At 40.6% G+C, this 17,541-nt stretch overlaps 1 protein-coding gene and 1 non-coding gene across 2 annotated transcripts in view; one reads left to right on the top strand and one right to left on the bottom strand.

Moving 5' to 3' along the window:
* Nucleotides 1-14,745, top strand: part of fer1l4 (fer-1 like family member 4) — a 35,050-nt gene extending 20,305 nt beyond the window's left edge. Inside the window, exons 31-49 of the mRNA XM_070839498.1 lie at nt 68-229; nt 392-566; nt 1,686-1,798; nt 1,882-1,998; nt 2,758-2,797; nt 3,862-3,962; nt 4,908-5,042; nt 5,121-5,240; nt 6,311-6,438; nt 6,527-6,697; nt 8,051-8,205; nt 8,471-8,652; nt 8,767-8,852; nt 8,954-9,052; nt 9,943-10,060; nt 10,807-10,930; nt 11,621-11,919; nt 12,994-13,094; nt 14,137-14,745. Of these exons, the coding sequence (XP_070695599.1) occupies nt 68-229; nt 392-566; nt 1,686-1,798; nt 1,882-1,998; nt 2,758-2,797; nt 3,862-3,962; nt 4,908-5,042; nt 5,121-5,240; nt 6,311-6,438; nt 6,527-6,697; nt 8,051-8,205; nt 8,471-8,652; nt 8,767-8,852; nt 8,954-9,052; nt 9,943-10,060; nt 10,807-10,930; nt 11,621-11,919; nt 12,994-13,094; nt 14,137-14,317 (2,607 nt within the window). The 3' untranslated portion in view covers nt 14,318-14,745. The remainder of the gene's footprint in view (nt 1-67; nt 230-391; nt 567-1,685; nt 1,799-1,881; nt 1,999-2,757; nt 2,798-3,861; nt 3,963-4,907; nt 5,043-5,120; nt 5,241-6,310; nt 6,439-6,526; nt 6,698-8,050; nt 8,206-8,470; nt 8,653-8,766; nt 8,853-8,953; nt 9,053-9,942; nt 10,061-10,806; nt 10,931-11,620; nt 11,920-12,993; nt 13,095-14,136) is intronic.
* A 2,380-nt stretch (nt 14,746-17,125) lies between these two features.
* On the bottom strand, nt 17,126-17,198 carry trnav-cac (transfer RNA valine (anticodon CAC)). Its single transcript has one exon. It is a non-coding gene; the product is annotated as a tRNA-Val (tRNA).
* Between the last annotated feature and the right edge of the window lie 343 nt (nt 17,199-17,541).

Here is a 17,541-nt window from a genome sequence, read left to right as displayed (position 1 = left end):
GGCTGTTGGATCTGTGAAGTAACTAAGTCCTACCTATGCATTTATGTATTTTTGTTTGTGTGTTCAGGTGCTGTTTTGGGGTCTGCGGGAGCTGAAGCGGGTGCAGCTGTTTGAAGTGGAGCGCCCCCTGGTGAGGGTGGAGTGTGCAGGGCAACAGCTGGAGTCTGAAGAGATTGAGAGCTACAAGACACATTCGAACTTCAAAGAGCTGGTCCGCTATATTGATGTGGTCAGTTACCAACATTGATTATGGCTATCAAGGTCCAAAGATCTGGCTTAAAGAAATGCAACTTTCTTTCACTGACTTTGGAGGACACACCTGGTGTTTCCATTGCATGTATATAGAGTAGTGACATGGCTAACACCCTCTTCCTGTGTTTGGTCAAATCAGGAACTGCCAGAACAGGCCTACCTCCACCCTCCTCTGACATTGTTTGTGGTGGAGCATCGGGCGTTTGGCCGGATAGCTCTGGTTGGGTCCCACGTAGTCCAGAGCCTCATGGACTATGCCCCGCCAGAGCTTGGGGGGGAGCCAGAGGAAGAGGAAGAAGAGCCAAAACCAAAAGGCAAGAGCAATGAAAAAAGTGATCATCATATACACAGTGGGAGTGTCCACTAGATAGTTGGGGATAGTGTCTTGGTGAAGACACTTTGATTGGTACTATAGATATTTCTCCACAACATTTTGATTGACCATTTTCTGCATCCCACCCCCCATAGTTAATGTTGCTATACTTGTCAAGCTTTCTGTTCTCACATAGCAAAATCATTAGTAATTGTTAAAGCAATGATTCTTTGACTTCGGGAAGAGGTAGATACGCTTAAAACTTCTCATTTCTATTTAGTGACTACTGATTTTGTCTGCTGATATGTCAACCATCACTGGCAGATTTTCTCAGCTGAAGCTAGCTAGTTAACATTGACTTTTTAATGTTTCCAATTGATTTGTTTTAAACTTGCAAAAAGGTCTCAAATCTACACTTGATTGCTGCATACATTATATCATGCCAAATCAGTGCTATGTAGTAATGGAAAAAGACTGAAGCTAACAGACTCTACTGTTCTTGTAATACATGGTTGCAAGTTGGCCAAGGTATACATTTTCAGATTTTTAAGCAGCGTGTTTCAATTTTACAAAAGAAGGGTTAGGGTTAGTAAGTCTTTGCGGATGAGGACTAACTGATGACAAAGAAATTACTCAAAACTTCCTCAAATCCAATAGCAAGTGGGACAGAGCTGCTAATGTTAATCTAAAATCTGACATAGTACCATCCTGGTCATGCTGTCATGCTGAAAGTATGAGCTATTTGTGACCAGAAGATTCTTTTTTGTAATGTGATCGGTAACCCCACAAAATAATGTATTAACTAATGGAATGACGTTTGAAGTAATTCTTAGCTACGACTGTAAATAGCATGCTAGTTAGCACTATTATGCAATGATTGCAATTGTTGTCTTGGGTAGATTGATGAGTAATTTATGTTTGTATTAACATGTTTATTTTTTCAGGGTTGAACTGATCCAAAATTGTTCTAAAATCCAAATGTGAATTGATTAAAAGTCCTACAAAATCAGTTTCTAACTTCACTTTTCCATTAGCCACACAACAACAGTTCTGTAACTGGACGATCATCACAGCTATACTGTTTCAGATTTTTATGCACTTTCTCTTTGTGTCCCTCCAGTAAAGCAGAATACGAACAAGGTCAACGCTCTGATGTCAGTGAAGAGTATCCAACTCAGCAGCCTGCCAGTTAAACAGTCAAAGATTCCCATCAACCCCATCAAGCTTGTTAATGTACGTATGTCAAATTTCAGATTTCCAGATTTCAACTATAAAGGATTAAATTATGAGTTGATGTTTACACTTTGGCCCCTCAGGATCCTCTAAAGAAGCTGATAAAGATGGGAGAGGAGCTAGAGGAGGAGCAGCCTGAGAAGGAGGAGCTGGATTGGTGGTCCAAATACTACACTTCACTGGAGGAGTTGGAGCGACAAGTGAGACATTGATTTACCTGTTTGTCTGAGCAAATGTGTTCAACGTTAAAGCATAAATGTATTAATACAAGGCAGTCCACAATGTTTACACATCTAGATCAGCTTACTAGTCCAACATAGACTGTGCTGACTAATCCATCACAGAAAGTCTGCTTTACAGAAAGACGTGAGTGTTTACCAGCTAGAAAATGTCTAATAAAAGACACTATGTAGTTGCATTATACAAAATGTGGGATACTACAGACTAAAATGCTGAATACCTCAGCCTCTGCTGCTTCAATTTTGTCAATTCTTCTGTCTCTCACAAGTCCAACACATTTATGGAAGTACAATATTAAATTGCTGGAGGGCACCTTAAAGAACACGTTTTTTTAAAGAAATTAGCTCCATTTGGAGGTCAGTTTCCTTCACTGCATCCACAAGAGAATTAAGCAGAAAAAAATTGGAGATATTTTCTCTTGTCACAAGATCTTTCTCTGTCATTTGTAATTCGGAGAAAATATCTCAATTCTTCATTCTTTTGTGAAAGCAATGTGCTTCCATAGTTCCATCTGTATCAGGACTTTTTTAAAAACGAGTATGTGAAACAAGACAGAATAAGACAGATCCCAGCTCAACAAAAGACGTCAAATGGAAATGTTAAACGTTAAAATGGAATTCCTTTACAGTTACATATGTCAGCTTTAAAGAAGAGAATAACTACAGTAATTAATAAATCAGTTCTTTACTTGACATGTCTGATGAAATCACTGTCTGCAGGCTGCTAAGGAGGAGGAGATGGAGGAACAAGCTGACACAGGTACAGTTTTAGCTCCATTGTCTTTCAGTCAAAATAATATGTATTTTTTTCATATTTGTTTATTTAATAAGAATATAAGGTTTATTATCCAAGTTATTGTAGAGCAACAACACATTTAGTAGCTGTTTCAAATCAGCAGCTGAGTGTTGAAGGCACGGCTGAAGTGTGTTCAGTTGCAGTTCCTTTAATGTTCACTGGATGCTGTTGTGATGACATCTGGCTATTGAAATGAATCGGAAAACCCAAACTTCTGTATACAAATAAAGTCAGTTCAGTTTTTACAGAAATTCAACTCTCAGGAGATCATTTACCTTCTGCTCGCCAGACTGAGGACAGAATTTCAAAATCAGTGTTCCATTAAGAGGTATACTACCGATCCAAGTAGTGTGTCCGATTATGTGAAAATGGGATCATTGCAGCCATATGTAATAGTTGTAAATGTGCAGTAATTCCAAACCCAAAGTCTTGAATCTTCTGCAAGCCAGAGAAGGTTTTGGAACCTGGGTGCAGAGGTTTTCTCTTATTCATTCACATGAGCATTAGTGAGGTCCAGCACTGATGTTGGGATGTTGGACCTGGCTCACAGTCGGCATTCCAGTTCATCCAAAAGGTGTTGGAAGGGGTTGAGGCCAGCACTCTGTGCATGCCAGTCAAGTTCCTCCATACCAAATGGGGAAAACTGGCCCTGGCTGTGTATAAAGGGGCACTGTCATGTTAAAATAGAAAAGGACCTTCACTAACCTGATGACACAGTTGAAGGAACATTATTGTCAAAAAATATAATTGCATTTCAAAAAAATTTTCCTGTATTGAAACTATGGGTCCCTAACCAGAAAAATACAGACCAAAACTACACTAAAGTGTGAGGGGAGGGTAGTACACATACGACATTATGCTAGATATTATACAGATGAAACATGGCTTGATGCATATGAATCAACAACAGTAAAACATTAAACCAAAAAATAACCAGAACCAAACCACAAATGAAAGTATTGACAGGAAAAAACAACTTTAACAGAGTTGTGTTTATTAGTGTTGATGGTGTTTCCTTTTTTGTTCAGATGGAGGGAATCTGACCATGGCGAACATTGAAGAGGAGGAGGATGAAGTCATGGTGGTGGAGGTTGAGCCTCCCAAACGCAAGAAAATTGCCACACTCAAGGTGTGAGGTCACTGTGACTGACACTTTATAGTCCAGTCTGCACCACCTTCAGCAATATAAGAACACTGTTTCACTATTGTTCCTTTTGCTTTTTTGATTTTGGTTTTACAACAGATGTACTTTAAGCAAAAAAGCTCACTCATAAACACACTGTACACTACCTGCACAGCAACACCAACATGAATTGAATGGGATGATAATGCTGTTCTGTGTCTGCTGGATGTGGAAGAAGGCAGCTCTTACCTAACTTTATAAGACACTATTATGTCAGATGTTGTGTTTCTGCAAGCTTGTTCTGAAGCTTTCCTGTATTTTAGAGGTCAGCCAACTATGACGGAGCAAACTAAAACAAAGATATTCTGCTGGAGATAACCTGTTGTGAGGACACTGATGTGAAAACATGAAAATGTTGTTGGCATTGGACTTCACATAGAAATCACTGATTGCCTTTTGCCCTAAAATGAGCCAAAAATACAAAGGAAGCTTCCTGTTTATCATACTGTACCTTACTGAGACTGAACAACACTGAGTCATAGAGGCTATCACAACATAAAGGTTTGCTGTAGAGGTCTTCATGCTTCCACACTTTGAGATGGGCTAATCTCATCTGGTTTTGGATTGCAGAATGTTTGAGCTCATCATCCTGTCCCTGAAACTGAGCCTAGAAATCTGGCTAAGGAAACTCATCTCAGCTTCTTTCATGCTCTCAGGCACTACCCAGAGCTCAGGACCACCTGTGTGGGTCGGAACTTAGATTGACAAAATTACAGATCAGGTCTCAGATACTCTGAGCTGAGAGATGAGAGCTGAGATAAAGACCTTTTAGTTTCCTGTTTAAGAATGAACTTAATTTTCCTGAGAGTCCGAACTATGATGTTGAAGTGAAGACAGAACAGATGTGGTGTAACTGTAGATTTTAATGTTTCTGCCCCTGTTTGTGTTCAGCTGTATGGAGGTGATCTGGAGTCAGAGTTCAGTCAGTTTCAGGACTGGCTGCAGATTTTCCCGCTATATAAAGGGAGAGCAAGTGGTGAGGACGACGAGGAGGATGAAGAGGAGAGGCTGATGGGAAAATTCAAGGTACTGTGGATGGAGAGCTGTTTGTCTGTCTGTTACTTTGCAGAGATGTGTTCATTATTCCATGGTCTCCATTCCCAGGGCTCATTCCTGGTATATCCCATTGAACCAGGAGACGAGGAAGACACCACATGTCAGATCACCAGTGGAATCCCCAAAAATTCACCAATCAAAGTCTTGGTGCGAGTCTACATTGTTAAGGTACCTGTCTTACTTCCTTGAAAAAGTTCAAGTTCCAGGATGCTCAGACATGTGAGGTATGAGAATTTTTCATGCAAAAAAACAATCAAATTCACATTCTGCCTTTTTACAATTCCCCTACTTACAGCTGCATTATGGCCTAACTGGGTATAAAGGGCAGATGCATTCTTTTTGAATTTCTGTAGGTTCACGTTAATATTCCATATGCATTCAATTTTGAAAATTCTAATTTTGGTCTAAGTATGCATGTTTGAGCATTGAATAGTTCCCAAGCACTTCTAAAGACTCTTTCCCATGTGACCTGATGTAGGTTTCTGTATGATGACAGTACTACATATACAGTAAACCCTCTAGCTCACTGCTTGAGCAAGGCGGGTGTGTTATTAATATTCCAAATGAGCTATTTAGCCATTAGATTGTGTTATTGTCCCTCCCCTCCATCTCACTACCAGTTACTCTTTGTTCTTCCCCCTCCCATAACTTTTTTTCTTTTAACTATATTGCTATTGTTTGATTAGCCTTCCACTGGGGACACACAGAGGCAGAAGCACCACAGGACACCATGATTCTCTTTATACATCTTTGGAATATTTCATGAGAGCAGTAGTTTGCCAGCTTGCCAACACATTTCTCTGTGTTAGTCTTCTTGTGTGTGTGTGTGCATGTGTGTGAGCGTGCGTGTGTGTTTATGTGTGTGTGAGTGACAAGCAGACATGGACATGCATATGCAAACAGACAGAGAGGCTGGGAGAGGCAGAGAGATATGTGCTTCTCTTGTGAACAGCCAGGCTGCTGCTTACCTGAGAAATGATATATCATGGCGCTCATGGCTTCTGCCTCCTGTCTGTCCCCACTGTCAGCTAATCACACGTGTGACTGTATGTGGAGGTGCAGTAGCGTAGGGCATCAGGGCTCTCACCTTTGCCACTGTTGAGGTTGAGTGAGCATTTCCAGTTTAAAAAACCCAGAAAAGAATTCAGGTGAAATACCCGTTTGAGCAAATTTAAACCTGGTTGGTACACTGCTTGTATTCTACTATGAGATCTACTATCTCTGGCTGTGTCCCGCAGGCCACCAGTTTGACTCCCACAGATCCAAATGGAAAAGCCGACCCGTATCTGGTCATCCGAGTTGGCCAGCAGAGTCTGGACACCAAAGATCGATACATCCCCAAACAGCTCAACCCCACATTCGGAGAGTCAGTACCTATCTGTCTACCTGTACCAGTCGAACACCTGTCTGTCTGTCTGTCTGTCTGACTCTGTCTGTCTGACACTGTCTTTCAGGGTGTTTGAGTTCACAGTGTCTTTCCCACTGGGGACAGATTTGGTTGTCACAGTTGTGGACCATGATCTTGTGGGGGCTGATGACATCATTGGCGAAACACGGGTTGACTTGGAGAACCGGTTCTACAGCCGCCACAGACCCAGTTGTGGCTTGGCTCTTTACTATGACAAGTTAGTACCACAATTATACAGTTCTAGGACATGTTAGAACCCAAACTATGACACCAGTGGAGGACATGTTAGCACTACTACTATCACACAATAGTATCAATACTGCAATATGTTAGCACTAACACATGTGAGGACCAGAACTTGGGCATGATGGAAACAACACTATGACATTTTAGAAGCAGTGTTGTGACAAGAGATGTGGCCTGTTTTTCCCCATCACATGGGGCTACGGTCCTATAGGGTAGCTCTGTGTATTTTGACGGTGCCAATGTGGCAGTCTAAAATCAGTGGTAAAATCGAACAAAATACTTTTACTCAAGTACTGTACTTAAGTATTGAGTAGTACTGGAGGTAACTTTAAACACAGTGGCTGGTTCCAAATGGTGATTCAAAGCACTGTCCATTTCATCTGCAAAATCCACCAATCCGTAAAAAATCCTAGGGTTCGCTGTGTCACAGCTCTAATGTTGGCCACATAATGTAAATTTTTGCTGTTTACTATTCAAGTTCTTTCGCTAGTGTGGTCCCATATTTTTCACAGTTGGCAATAGCTGGTCTGACGAGCTAGGTGCCGGCTGGCGCCTTCTAACTACTTCAGCAGTCTTGGCAGGTTGGGTCAAAAATGTCAGTGCTTGTCAAAAGAGAATAATAAGAACATTTGGCTCCTGATTAGCTGACGCCATTTCTTGGTGTCAACCAATCGGGGGCCAACAGGAAAAGCCTAACATATTCTACACATAGCACCATTGGACGGAGAGAAGATTGTAGGCAGTGATTTCTCAGTAGTAGTAGTAGTAGTAGTAGTTCAGTAGTATTTATACACACACACAACAGTAACAATCAAATTTTTATTCATCAAAATATGTATTTCACAATTGGAATTGCAGAAGAGACCCAGTGCCCTCAATAGAACACACACCACTGTTTAGTGACAAAACAAAGGCATTTTAATATGTTACTATCACTATGATAGGTTAGTGCCAGAACTACTGCATGTCTACTGCAACTATGACACATAAGTATCAAAAATATGGCACATTACCAACACATTCTTACCAGAACTAAAACGTGTGTAAACTAGAACTTGAACACATTAGAAACAATACTACATGTTAGTACCAGTTTTATGAGACTTTATTACCAGTACTATGACATGTTAGAACCAGTATTCTGGAAAATTTAGTATCAAAACTAAGACTAAGACATTACTACCCCTGCAATCCATAAGTACTAGACTTACAAAATATTAGTACAGAAACTACTGGGTTTTTTTATGTACTTTGTCAGTAGAGTACACGTCTCTTTAAAGGTTTACCTGTCAACCTGTGCATCCTTCTACTTGACTCTCTCCAGTGACGGTTACAATAAGTGGCGTGATGCAAAGAAGCCTTCAACCATTTTGGCTGAGCTCTGCAGGAAGAACGGCATCATGTGCCCAGAGTACAGATCATCTGAGGTCAAAGTCCTCAACAAAATCTTCAAGATCCCACCTGACGCAATACCTGAAGGTAATGCAGACAGACAGCTAGACGTAGCCAGATGCAGTTGGACATTAGGAAGAGATCTGTGTTATAAGTGCTCTTATATATATATCAATTAGTATTGCTACAACTTCTCACATAATACAACACATCCGCTACTTAGGTTATACTGACAAAATAGTATTATTGCTGCTCCTTCCAACCTGCAGTGACCTCCAGTTCTGCCAGCTCACTCGAATAACACTATCAGCAGTGTCAGTATTATATAATACAGCAATGTTGTTGTCGTCAGTTCTGCTAAAGAAAAACCAGCGGACTTTAGAGGAAGAGGCAGAGATGGAGGAGCACGCAGCGTTGAGTGTGCTGCACCGGTGGGGAGAGATGAATGAGTTCCTTCATGGAGCCATTCCTCTGGTCCCCGAGCATGTGGAGATCCGGTCCCTGCTGAACCAGGACAATCCTGGACTGCCACAGGTAACCACAACACAAACAGTAACTACAGTACAAACAGTCAGAACAACAGTGATTGCAGCACATTGCTACTGATAGTACTACTTGTCATCAGCTGTACATGTACGTGTGTTCTAGGGTTACATTCATATGTGGGTAGACATGTTCCCTACTGATGTGCCAGCTCCACCCCCTGTTGACATCAAGCCCCGCCTACCTGAACAGTAGGTCAACACACAGTCGAGTACAGTAGAGTCGAATACAATACAATAGAGTAGAGAAGGAGTTACAGTTATAACATTTGTTGTTGTTTCCATGACGACAGGTATGAGCTGCGTGTCATCATCTGGAACACTGACGATGTGTTTCTGGACGATGTCAACCCGTTCACTGGTGCCCCGTCTTCTGACATCTATGTTAAAGGGTTAGATTCACACGCACACACATACATCTGTTAATAGGCTTCTTTGCAATTACAGTTCTTCTGTACTTTATTCCTTGTTCAGTTCTATTGGTTGTAGATAACTCTGAGTCTGTAAGATGATTAACATGATATTAAAGAGGAAAAATTACACAAAAAACTACACTACTGAACAAGGTTTATTTTTTTCTAACTACTCTCAAATATTAGCTTTTTTCCCAGTTAAAATACACCCACCACTACCACCTATTTCTGCTTCATCAGGACTTTTGGAACAATCAAAATAAATAATTTTGAGACACTGTAGTTATTTTAGATATTCTCACTCTCCAGCAACTCCAGCTGACATTACCTGAGATAGCTTTATGTTTACCAAACAGATGAGTTAGTCATCATCATAAAAGCCTTTTCTCTTGTAATGTTAAAGATGAAAAAAAGGGGTTTGGTCAGAGCAACATAACAGTCTGATCTTAAATTTGTATTTATCATATGTACAATCCGAGGGCTAATTAGCTCTACACTGCCTTACAAGGACCTGTTAGTTTTAGTTTTCAGGCTGTTAGCATAATATCATGTATATACCAATCAAGTGCATATTTAAGTCTTCAACCAAACAAATTGTCAAGCAACCCATGGACCCTGGACAATAGACAGTATGCATTCAAAGCCTCATGTATGAATAATTCCTCCTTTACAACTGCCAGCTACAATTGTCATTTCAACTTTTGTTAACTTCTGTCTGAGATCAAGGAGACATTGTTTGAAAAAATACTGGGAATTTTGATGGTTGATCTTCCTTTATAATTGTAAACTGAATACACAGTAAATATCAATTGTCAATAGCCATTGCTTGGCTATGACCGTTTTACTCTTTAGTCTTGTTCTCTCTGCAGCTGGATAAAGGGAATGGAAGGAGACAAACAGGAGACTGATGTCCACTTCAACTCTCTGACAGGAGAGGGAAACTTTAACTGGAGATTTGTGTTCTGCTTCGACTACCTTCCTACTGAGGTACACACATACACACACCTACATTCACACACCTGGACCTGCTGATGGTCGATGTTTCCACTGATTCCTATATGAAATCTTATATCAAAGTGACTTTCTGACCTTTGCTCTTATGCCTTTAGGGCTACAACTAATGATTATTTTCCCTCTTGATTAATCTATCCATTATTTTATGTTTCGCAATTAATTGTTTAGTCTATGAAATTCCAAAATCAGAGAAAAACGTACATTGCAGTTTCCCAGAATCCATGGAGTTATTTTAGATTTATTTTAGATTTAGATTTTGCATGACTAACAGTCAAAAATCCAAAGACATTCAGTTTACAATGAAATAAAACAGAAAAAGCCAGCAGCCCTCACATCAGAGCTCAGTCAATTAATATTCTGTTGTCAATCTAATCAATTTTTTCAACGCCCTGTGTCACCATTAGGATCACATTTCCATTGTGCACAACAAATATCAATATTTAATCAAAATGTGTCAATGCTCTGATTCTATTCCTGTTTCCCAGAGGGTGCTTCAGCCTGAGCAGACTATGAATTGGTAAACTTGGATCCACAGACAGATATCTCAATATCTACTGGACATCTCTATCATATTATTTGCTGATCACATTCCTGCTCTTCAGAAGATGAACCTTTTAGATTTTAGTGACCACGTGAGCTTTTTCATCCAGCACCTGATCAAGGTGGTGTTTGTTCAAAGTGCAGTTAGTTGGAATAAATCTCCTCCCCATGTCTTGTAGAAAGAAGTGGTGTATAAGAAGAAGGAGTCCATTTTCTCTCTGGAGGCGTCAGAGTTTCGACAGCCAGCTGTTCTGACACTGCAGGTCTGGGACTATGACCGCATCGCCGCCAACGACTTCCTGGGTGAGACACGGATAGGGCTATAAACCCTCAAATATTTACTTTTACTCAAACAGGTTTATAGGAGAGATTGGCCACTGGCTAATTTTCAGCACTTTCTCAATGTTTACATCTTGCAAAATTCAATATATTTTCATATTAATATAACTTATATCCATTACTCTCAAACAAAAATACATACCTTTTCATTTGCTAATTAATTCCATTTGCTTCTACTCATTGTTTTCTAGATGGCTATAAAACTTCTGCCAATAATGTTCTCAGCATTCCCTGCAGATTTTTTACAGTAAAAGCAGCCCAATGTGCATAATCCTTGAGTTCCTAATACACTCTTGAACTGCAACACCTGCTGTGTTGCATTTTATTGGCAGTAACGTAACAGTGATTAGGAAGTCATTTGGACTAGTGGTAGATAGCACTTGCTTTTATCTGAAAATTTAGTTTGTATTTCACAAACCTCACTGTCAGCAATTTAAATTTATTTACTTGGCACTACAACACTACTTCTAAAAAAGTGAATGTTTAAACTTAATTTTTCCAGCACTGTGGGAAGCACAAATTAAAGTCCATTCACCAGGGTAGATATAACAACTTCACCAAAACCACAGTGTATACTCAGTACATCACAACACAAATACTCATGATACCAACATCCACTTAATCATCATCCTTCTTTTGTTCTTCCTCCTTCAGGCTCCATAGAATTACGTCTCAATGACATGGTGCGACCAGCAAAGTCATCCAGTAAATGTACAGTTCAAATGGCAAAGGATCGGGCTGGCCCTCGATTCTCCATCTTTCGTGCCAAGAAGATGAAGGGGTGGTGGCCACTGACACGCCTGAAGACAGCTGAGGACTTCGAGAGGGAGGAGAAGGAGAGGGAGGAGGCCAAGAAGAAAGGACGCAAGAAGAAGAAGAAGGACAAGAGGAGCAAGATGAGGCAGGAGGATATCCAATATACCGATCACAGTGGCAACACTTTCCTTCTAATGGTACAAAATACACCAATGTACTAATGCTAATGCTGTCTGTCAAAAATCAGTAACTGCATATTTGTTGAGATCTGAATCTGACATTTGACATCTGTTTTGCTTTATAAAAATACTATAACCTAATCTATATAAACAAATACCTGCATATGAATGCAGAATTTGTAGGTAATGGACAAGATTTTTTATACCAGAGACATCCTGATTTTCGTTTCCAGTCGGAGTAGTGGCAAAATGGAATCTCGGAACTCAGTGTCTATCTTCTGACAATGATTTAGCTTTTTTTAAATTCTGCATTCATGTGCAGATAACTGTTTATAAAGATTAGCCAAAATGACATCAGGTCATCTGATATTTGTTATTCATTATCCGGTTATCCACTGGCTACACTGGAAGCCCCAAAACATTGCAGTTTCCCCCACAGGCTTAAACCAAACCACACTTACTGCATTCTAGCTGTTTATGCTGCTCAGACTGCAAAAACTACATTATTTGTACACTATTTGGCATTTTTCAGATTGAAAATAGTGTCAAAATACACAATTTCAGTGTTTTGGTTATTTTGCAAAATGAAAAAAAGCAAGTCATAAAAATGCCTTTCAGCAGCTGAAAGAACATAATCCCTCCCTTTCCTTGTAGGCTTTTAATTGAAACAAATGCAAAGGAACTGTTGAATGTCACTGACTTTAGCTTAACAACACAAAAAATTGAAAAGTAGAAAGGACTGGGAATAATCAGAAAGTGAAAACAGTATTAGTGTTAAGCAGAAGAGTGATGAGCATGACATGACTCTGTTGTTGTACTGGTGGAATTAGTGCTGTGGAAATGTACATTAAACAAAATGTATCATGTGAGATGTGGTACAGGTGATTTCACCTCCATTAATATGTTTTATCAGGCCTTTTTAAGGGATTTGCCTGTATTTGTTAATGCTGGTCATTGTTTGAATAACAGCTTCATTTAGAGAATTTACAGTACTAATGTTAATACAAATGTAAATATTAATTTTAATTTAGACTTTAACAAGTTTAAATACTTGTGGTGACATTGAAACTAACACTGAAACTGTGTGTGAAGGGGAAGGTGGAGGCGGAGCTTCAGCTGGTAACACTTGAGCAGGCGGAGGCCAACCCTGTGGGACGGGCCCGCAAAGAGCCAGAGCCTCTGGATAAACCAAAGTACGGCACACACACAAAAACACACATCCACAAATTGGACATTAAACAATCCATTTATAATCAGCTTTCAGTGTTTTTTTGGGGGGGGGTCTACATACTGTGCGAAAATGTAAGTTCGTCTAAAGTTAATAGACTTCAGTAGTCTGAGTTAGACAAACAAAAAGGATATTTTCCAAAGGCATAAAAGCATAAAATGCTGAGCTGTTGTGCAAAGACAGCAAAACAAGGGAGTTACATATTAAATTGTAACTTTGAAGGAAATCAATTTTGATTTGTCTTAATCAGACTGCTGAACCCTTGCGATAACTTAAGATAAACTAATGAGAGTATTTTTGCACAAAACGAAGACTGCGGATTTTGTGCTCCGTATGACCAGCTGGAATGATGACTGCAAGTAAAAACTATTTCATCATTCATAAGGCCTGGTCACATCAAGTACAGTGAAATTCAGCCACACTTCTTTGTGAAATATGTGCTTTTTGCTGAATAGTTGGTAAGGTAATAGCTAACGTTAGCGAGTTGGAAACATTCGAGTGCTAGTTAGTTAATACTATATAACCTATACTATAACTACATTACAATAGTTCTCCAAGCTTCTCTCTGTTTCTCTTTGCTCTGCTGCCCCCTGGCAATTGGTTCTCAGGACTTTACACGGTTATATTCTACAAAGACTTGTTGAAGATGGGAAAAACTATTTGTTAGTTGGTGGGCAAGTTAACAAGTGTGTTACCACAGTTTATTCAGAATATTATGCATTAAGTATATTTATACAGTATATTAAGATGTATTTGTACCACCAACTCCATAAATAATAATAAATGATACTGTCCAACTGTCAGTGCTGTCAAGACTACTTGCCATCAGTCAACAGTGCAAAGTCTTCTGTCAAAGTTCACAAAAGTTAAAATCCATGTAATCCATGTAATGAATCCACAGATTGCAACAATTAATTTACATTGAACTGATTTAGCTTGGAAATTCTACCTTTAAATGCTGGTGTGACCCTCAGTATGCAGTAAACATTCTCCTGTCGTCCATCTAGGCGTCCCACCACTAGCTTCACCTGGTTCATCAACCCGTTGAAGACTTTTGTCTTCCTCATTTGGAAGAAGTACAAGAAATTCATCATTGCTCTGGTCATCCTTGCCATCCTCACACTCTTCCTTGTCCTCATCCTCTACACGCTGCCACAGCAAATCTCCTCCCTTATCATCAAAGGATGAAGAAACTTGCAGGATGTCTCCCTATCCTCTTTCTGGACATCACAAACTGTCTAAGGTCTCTGATTCTGAACTGATCCAGTTCACGACTGATTAAAACCAGATTTAAATTGTTTTCTGCAGTCCTAATCAGTAAAACTTTGAAAGAATTTAATATGTTCACACTGACTGTACAACATCACCCAGCATCATTGTTTATACAAGCACAACCTGTGTCATGGACGCAATAATCAGGGATCTGTTTTACGGATCCATCGGTCACCAGGGGAAATTACTGGACACGTATTACTACAGATTTAGGTCACATATTTATATTGTGTAAATTAATGATTTTTCTGACTCCTGCAGCACTGGATAAATCAGCACCTTTCTAAGGCATACACACTACTCTAATGTGAGTAATTTTGTCGATTAAATATAGCTGTGGTTGCCAAAAGCAAAATAAATAAGTATGTTCATTCTTTTTGTTTCATTTCTCACAGACTGAACAGAAGCTAATATTCACATTTGTACAAGTTTCATCCTTTTTTCAACTGAATAATCAATTATGCTTTTAGCTGTTACATTAATGAATAAAGGCAGTGAACAGACTTTAAAAAAACATCAAGTTTAAGTATCATTTGAAAATAGAGTTGTGCTCAGTACTCTGGGGCACCAATAAATGTTAGGGTTTGCACTATTTCTGGGGCAGTTGGGCTTTGCAAATAATTTACAATTATTAAAGATAATTAATAATTATATGTGGGAAGTGTTAAGTCCACCTCGATTAGGGCACTACCTTGATAAACGAGGAAAAAGATAGCCAATTTAACTGATCTCATAAAATACTAAACTGTCAATTTGGTATTATGATTAATAATTAACTAAAACTAAAACTAATAACTAAAACCAAAATTACCATATTGACAGCTAGTTGCAGGATTTTGGAGTTCTTGACAGAGTATAAAGGTTGGCAGCATTCATTCTTGTACAATATTGAAAAAGGCAGCATGTGGAGTAAAACATTTATTAAACATAACAAAATCAAACATACAAACAATCAAACTAAGTGTGACTAACTAACAAACAATAGGGAGTGTGTGTGTGTGTGTGTGTCTGTGAGGAGGTGTGTACACATGAACATGCAAGGAATGTAACATGGAAGACTAAAAAAGGGTGGGAGAACCAAATGTTGACTCCCTACAAAATGGCCACCAGACCCCCTGGTGTGTGTGTCGGAGGCAGACAAAGGAAAGCCATGTGCTGTAACTGTTAGCTTAGCATCATCTCTTGGTCAAAGCCTGTTTGTAAAACCGCATGTGTGAGTGTGTAGGATAAAGGTGCCAGGTTAGAAAAGGATGGTTAGTTCCATGAAAGACCCTGTGTCTGTGTGAGCAAACTAACTTTATGGCTGCACAGTAAACTACAACACATCACAAATCAAACTCAATGAACATTAAAGAAAATCAAAACCAATACATTCACAAGGTTAAACCATTGGCTAGCCATGTATATAGTTATGCTATGCTACATATACCCAGTTTGAGAGTTTGTTACCAGTCCTCAAAAGGGAAAAAGAAGGGTCCTTCAGTGTGCTGCTTTCTCAGCCTGTTGATGAGCCAGGCTCGAAGAAGGGTTGTGGTTCTTTATCCGTGCTGTCCTGGTTGCAGGCTGTAGGAATCTGATTGCTCCTTTGTTCCTTGCTGACAACTTGCTGGTATACTCCTGTTGCTCTGAAAGTCAACTGGCAGACTTTGGGTCATACCTGCGGGCACTGGCATGAAAAAGGTGGTCTGCTGTGGTACAGACCACACTGAGGCTGAAGCTGGAAGAGCAAGCTGCAGGCCTGTAACTCGAGTTCTCAGGAGGCCCGGTGAGATGAGGTGCAGCACTGAACTGGTCTCCAGCAAAGCCCAAGGTGGAAGAGAGCTGGACCCTCAGGGGGTAGAGGTGAGAGAGATGTTATGTGTGTGGTGACGTAATGCAGCATCAAGCAGATCTTGGAAGTTGCCGGAAAGGCTTTCACGCTCACGCTTGCCGTAATTCATCCGCTTGCTGAACTCCAAAGGTTAGGAATGCGGGATGATGAGTTAATTTTTGACATGGAGAGATGGGATGAGAAATTTTGGACTGGATTCAGCCACAGCTGCTGTGTCCTGGATTTGAGTGACAGTATGTTGTGGAGGCACATAAGCCATGAATGGACGGTCCTGCCACCCTTTGTCCTCACCCTCGACAGCTCAGGCTTGACATGCAAGTCCTGCTCTTGCCAGCTGCAGAAATTCCCTGAAAACTCTTCCATTGCGGGTTACATCAGCGAGGGGACGGAGGCTGAGCAAATGCTGACCTGCGCCTACCTGTAAATTCCCTGCCAATGCTGCAACAGTTCCCCCCACGCGACTCGCATGCCAAGAACCGCACTGCGCGAGTCCTCGTTAGTATAGTGGACAGTATCTCCGCCTGTCACGCGGAAGACCGGGGTTCGATTCCCCAACGGGGAGATTGACCTTTTCTGCCAGCCGCCCATTACTCGCCTGGAAAGACGGGAGTAAGAGGGCAGCATCGAGCGTCTTCCTTCTGTCCAAGGGAAGGCTAGACTAACCTAAACAAGCAGAAAAGAAAGTGGCACAAATACGCCAGGTATTTGCTCGCTACAGCCAAACCAAAGCGCCGACACCAGCGTGCGAGGGAACTCGGAAGTTGCCGTTCACCGTCTTCGTCGTCAACTTCTTTTCCACGGTGTACACGGTGCTACAGCTTGTGCGGTTTTCTGAGATAATGTCACCCAGTGCCTTTTCATCTCGAGACCACAAAAAAGAAGCGAGACACGCTTGTTTCCGCCCAGTTTCGAACTGGGGACCTTTCGCGTGTGAGGCGAACGTGATGACCACTACACTACGGAAACAGACAGCTGGCTGGAGACGGGCGTGCGATCTGCCGAGGGGGAGGTTAGCGCGTTCATCCGCCTGTTACTTGTTCGCCAAGAGAATACAGCAGCATAGCTCATGCTCACCTCATACCTGCACCTGACAAGCAGACGAGTCAAGAAAATGGCTTTAGCAGGAAATGCGCCACATATTTGCTAGGTGAAGAGAAACAGAAACAGTAGGTGAAAGCGTGAAAACAATTGTGTGAGTGAAGTCGCTAGTTGACACGTACCGCCTTTGTTATCCAGGTCTCTTCAATTGTGTGCACAACGCTTCACTTTGTGCAATAGTCTAAGAATGTCACCAAGTACCGTTTCATTT

Source organism: Pempheris klunzingeri, chromosome 2 (assembly GCF_042242105.1).
Source record: "Pempheris klunzingeri isolate RE-2024b chromosome 2, fPemKlu1.hap1, whole genome shotgun sequence".
In the NCBI taxonomy this organism is placed as follows: domain Eukaryota; kingdom Metazoa; phylum Chordata; class Actinopteri; order Acropomatiformes; family Pempheridae; genus Pempheris; species Pempheris klunzingeri.
The sequence above is the reverse complement of the archived record's forward strand: the minus strand, read 5'-3'. Positions and strand labels throughout refer to the sequence as shown.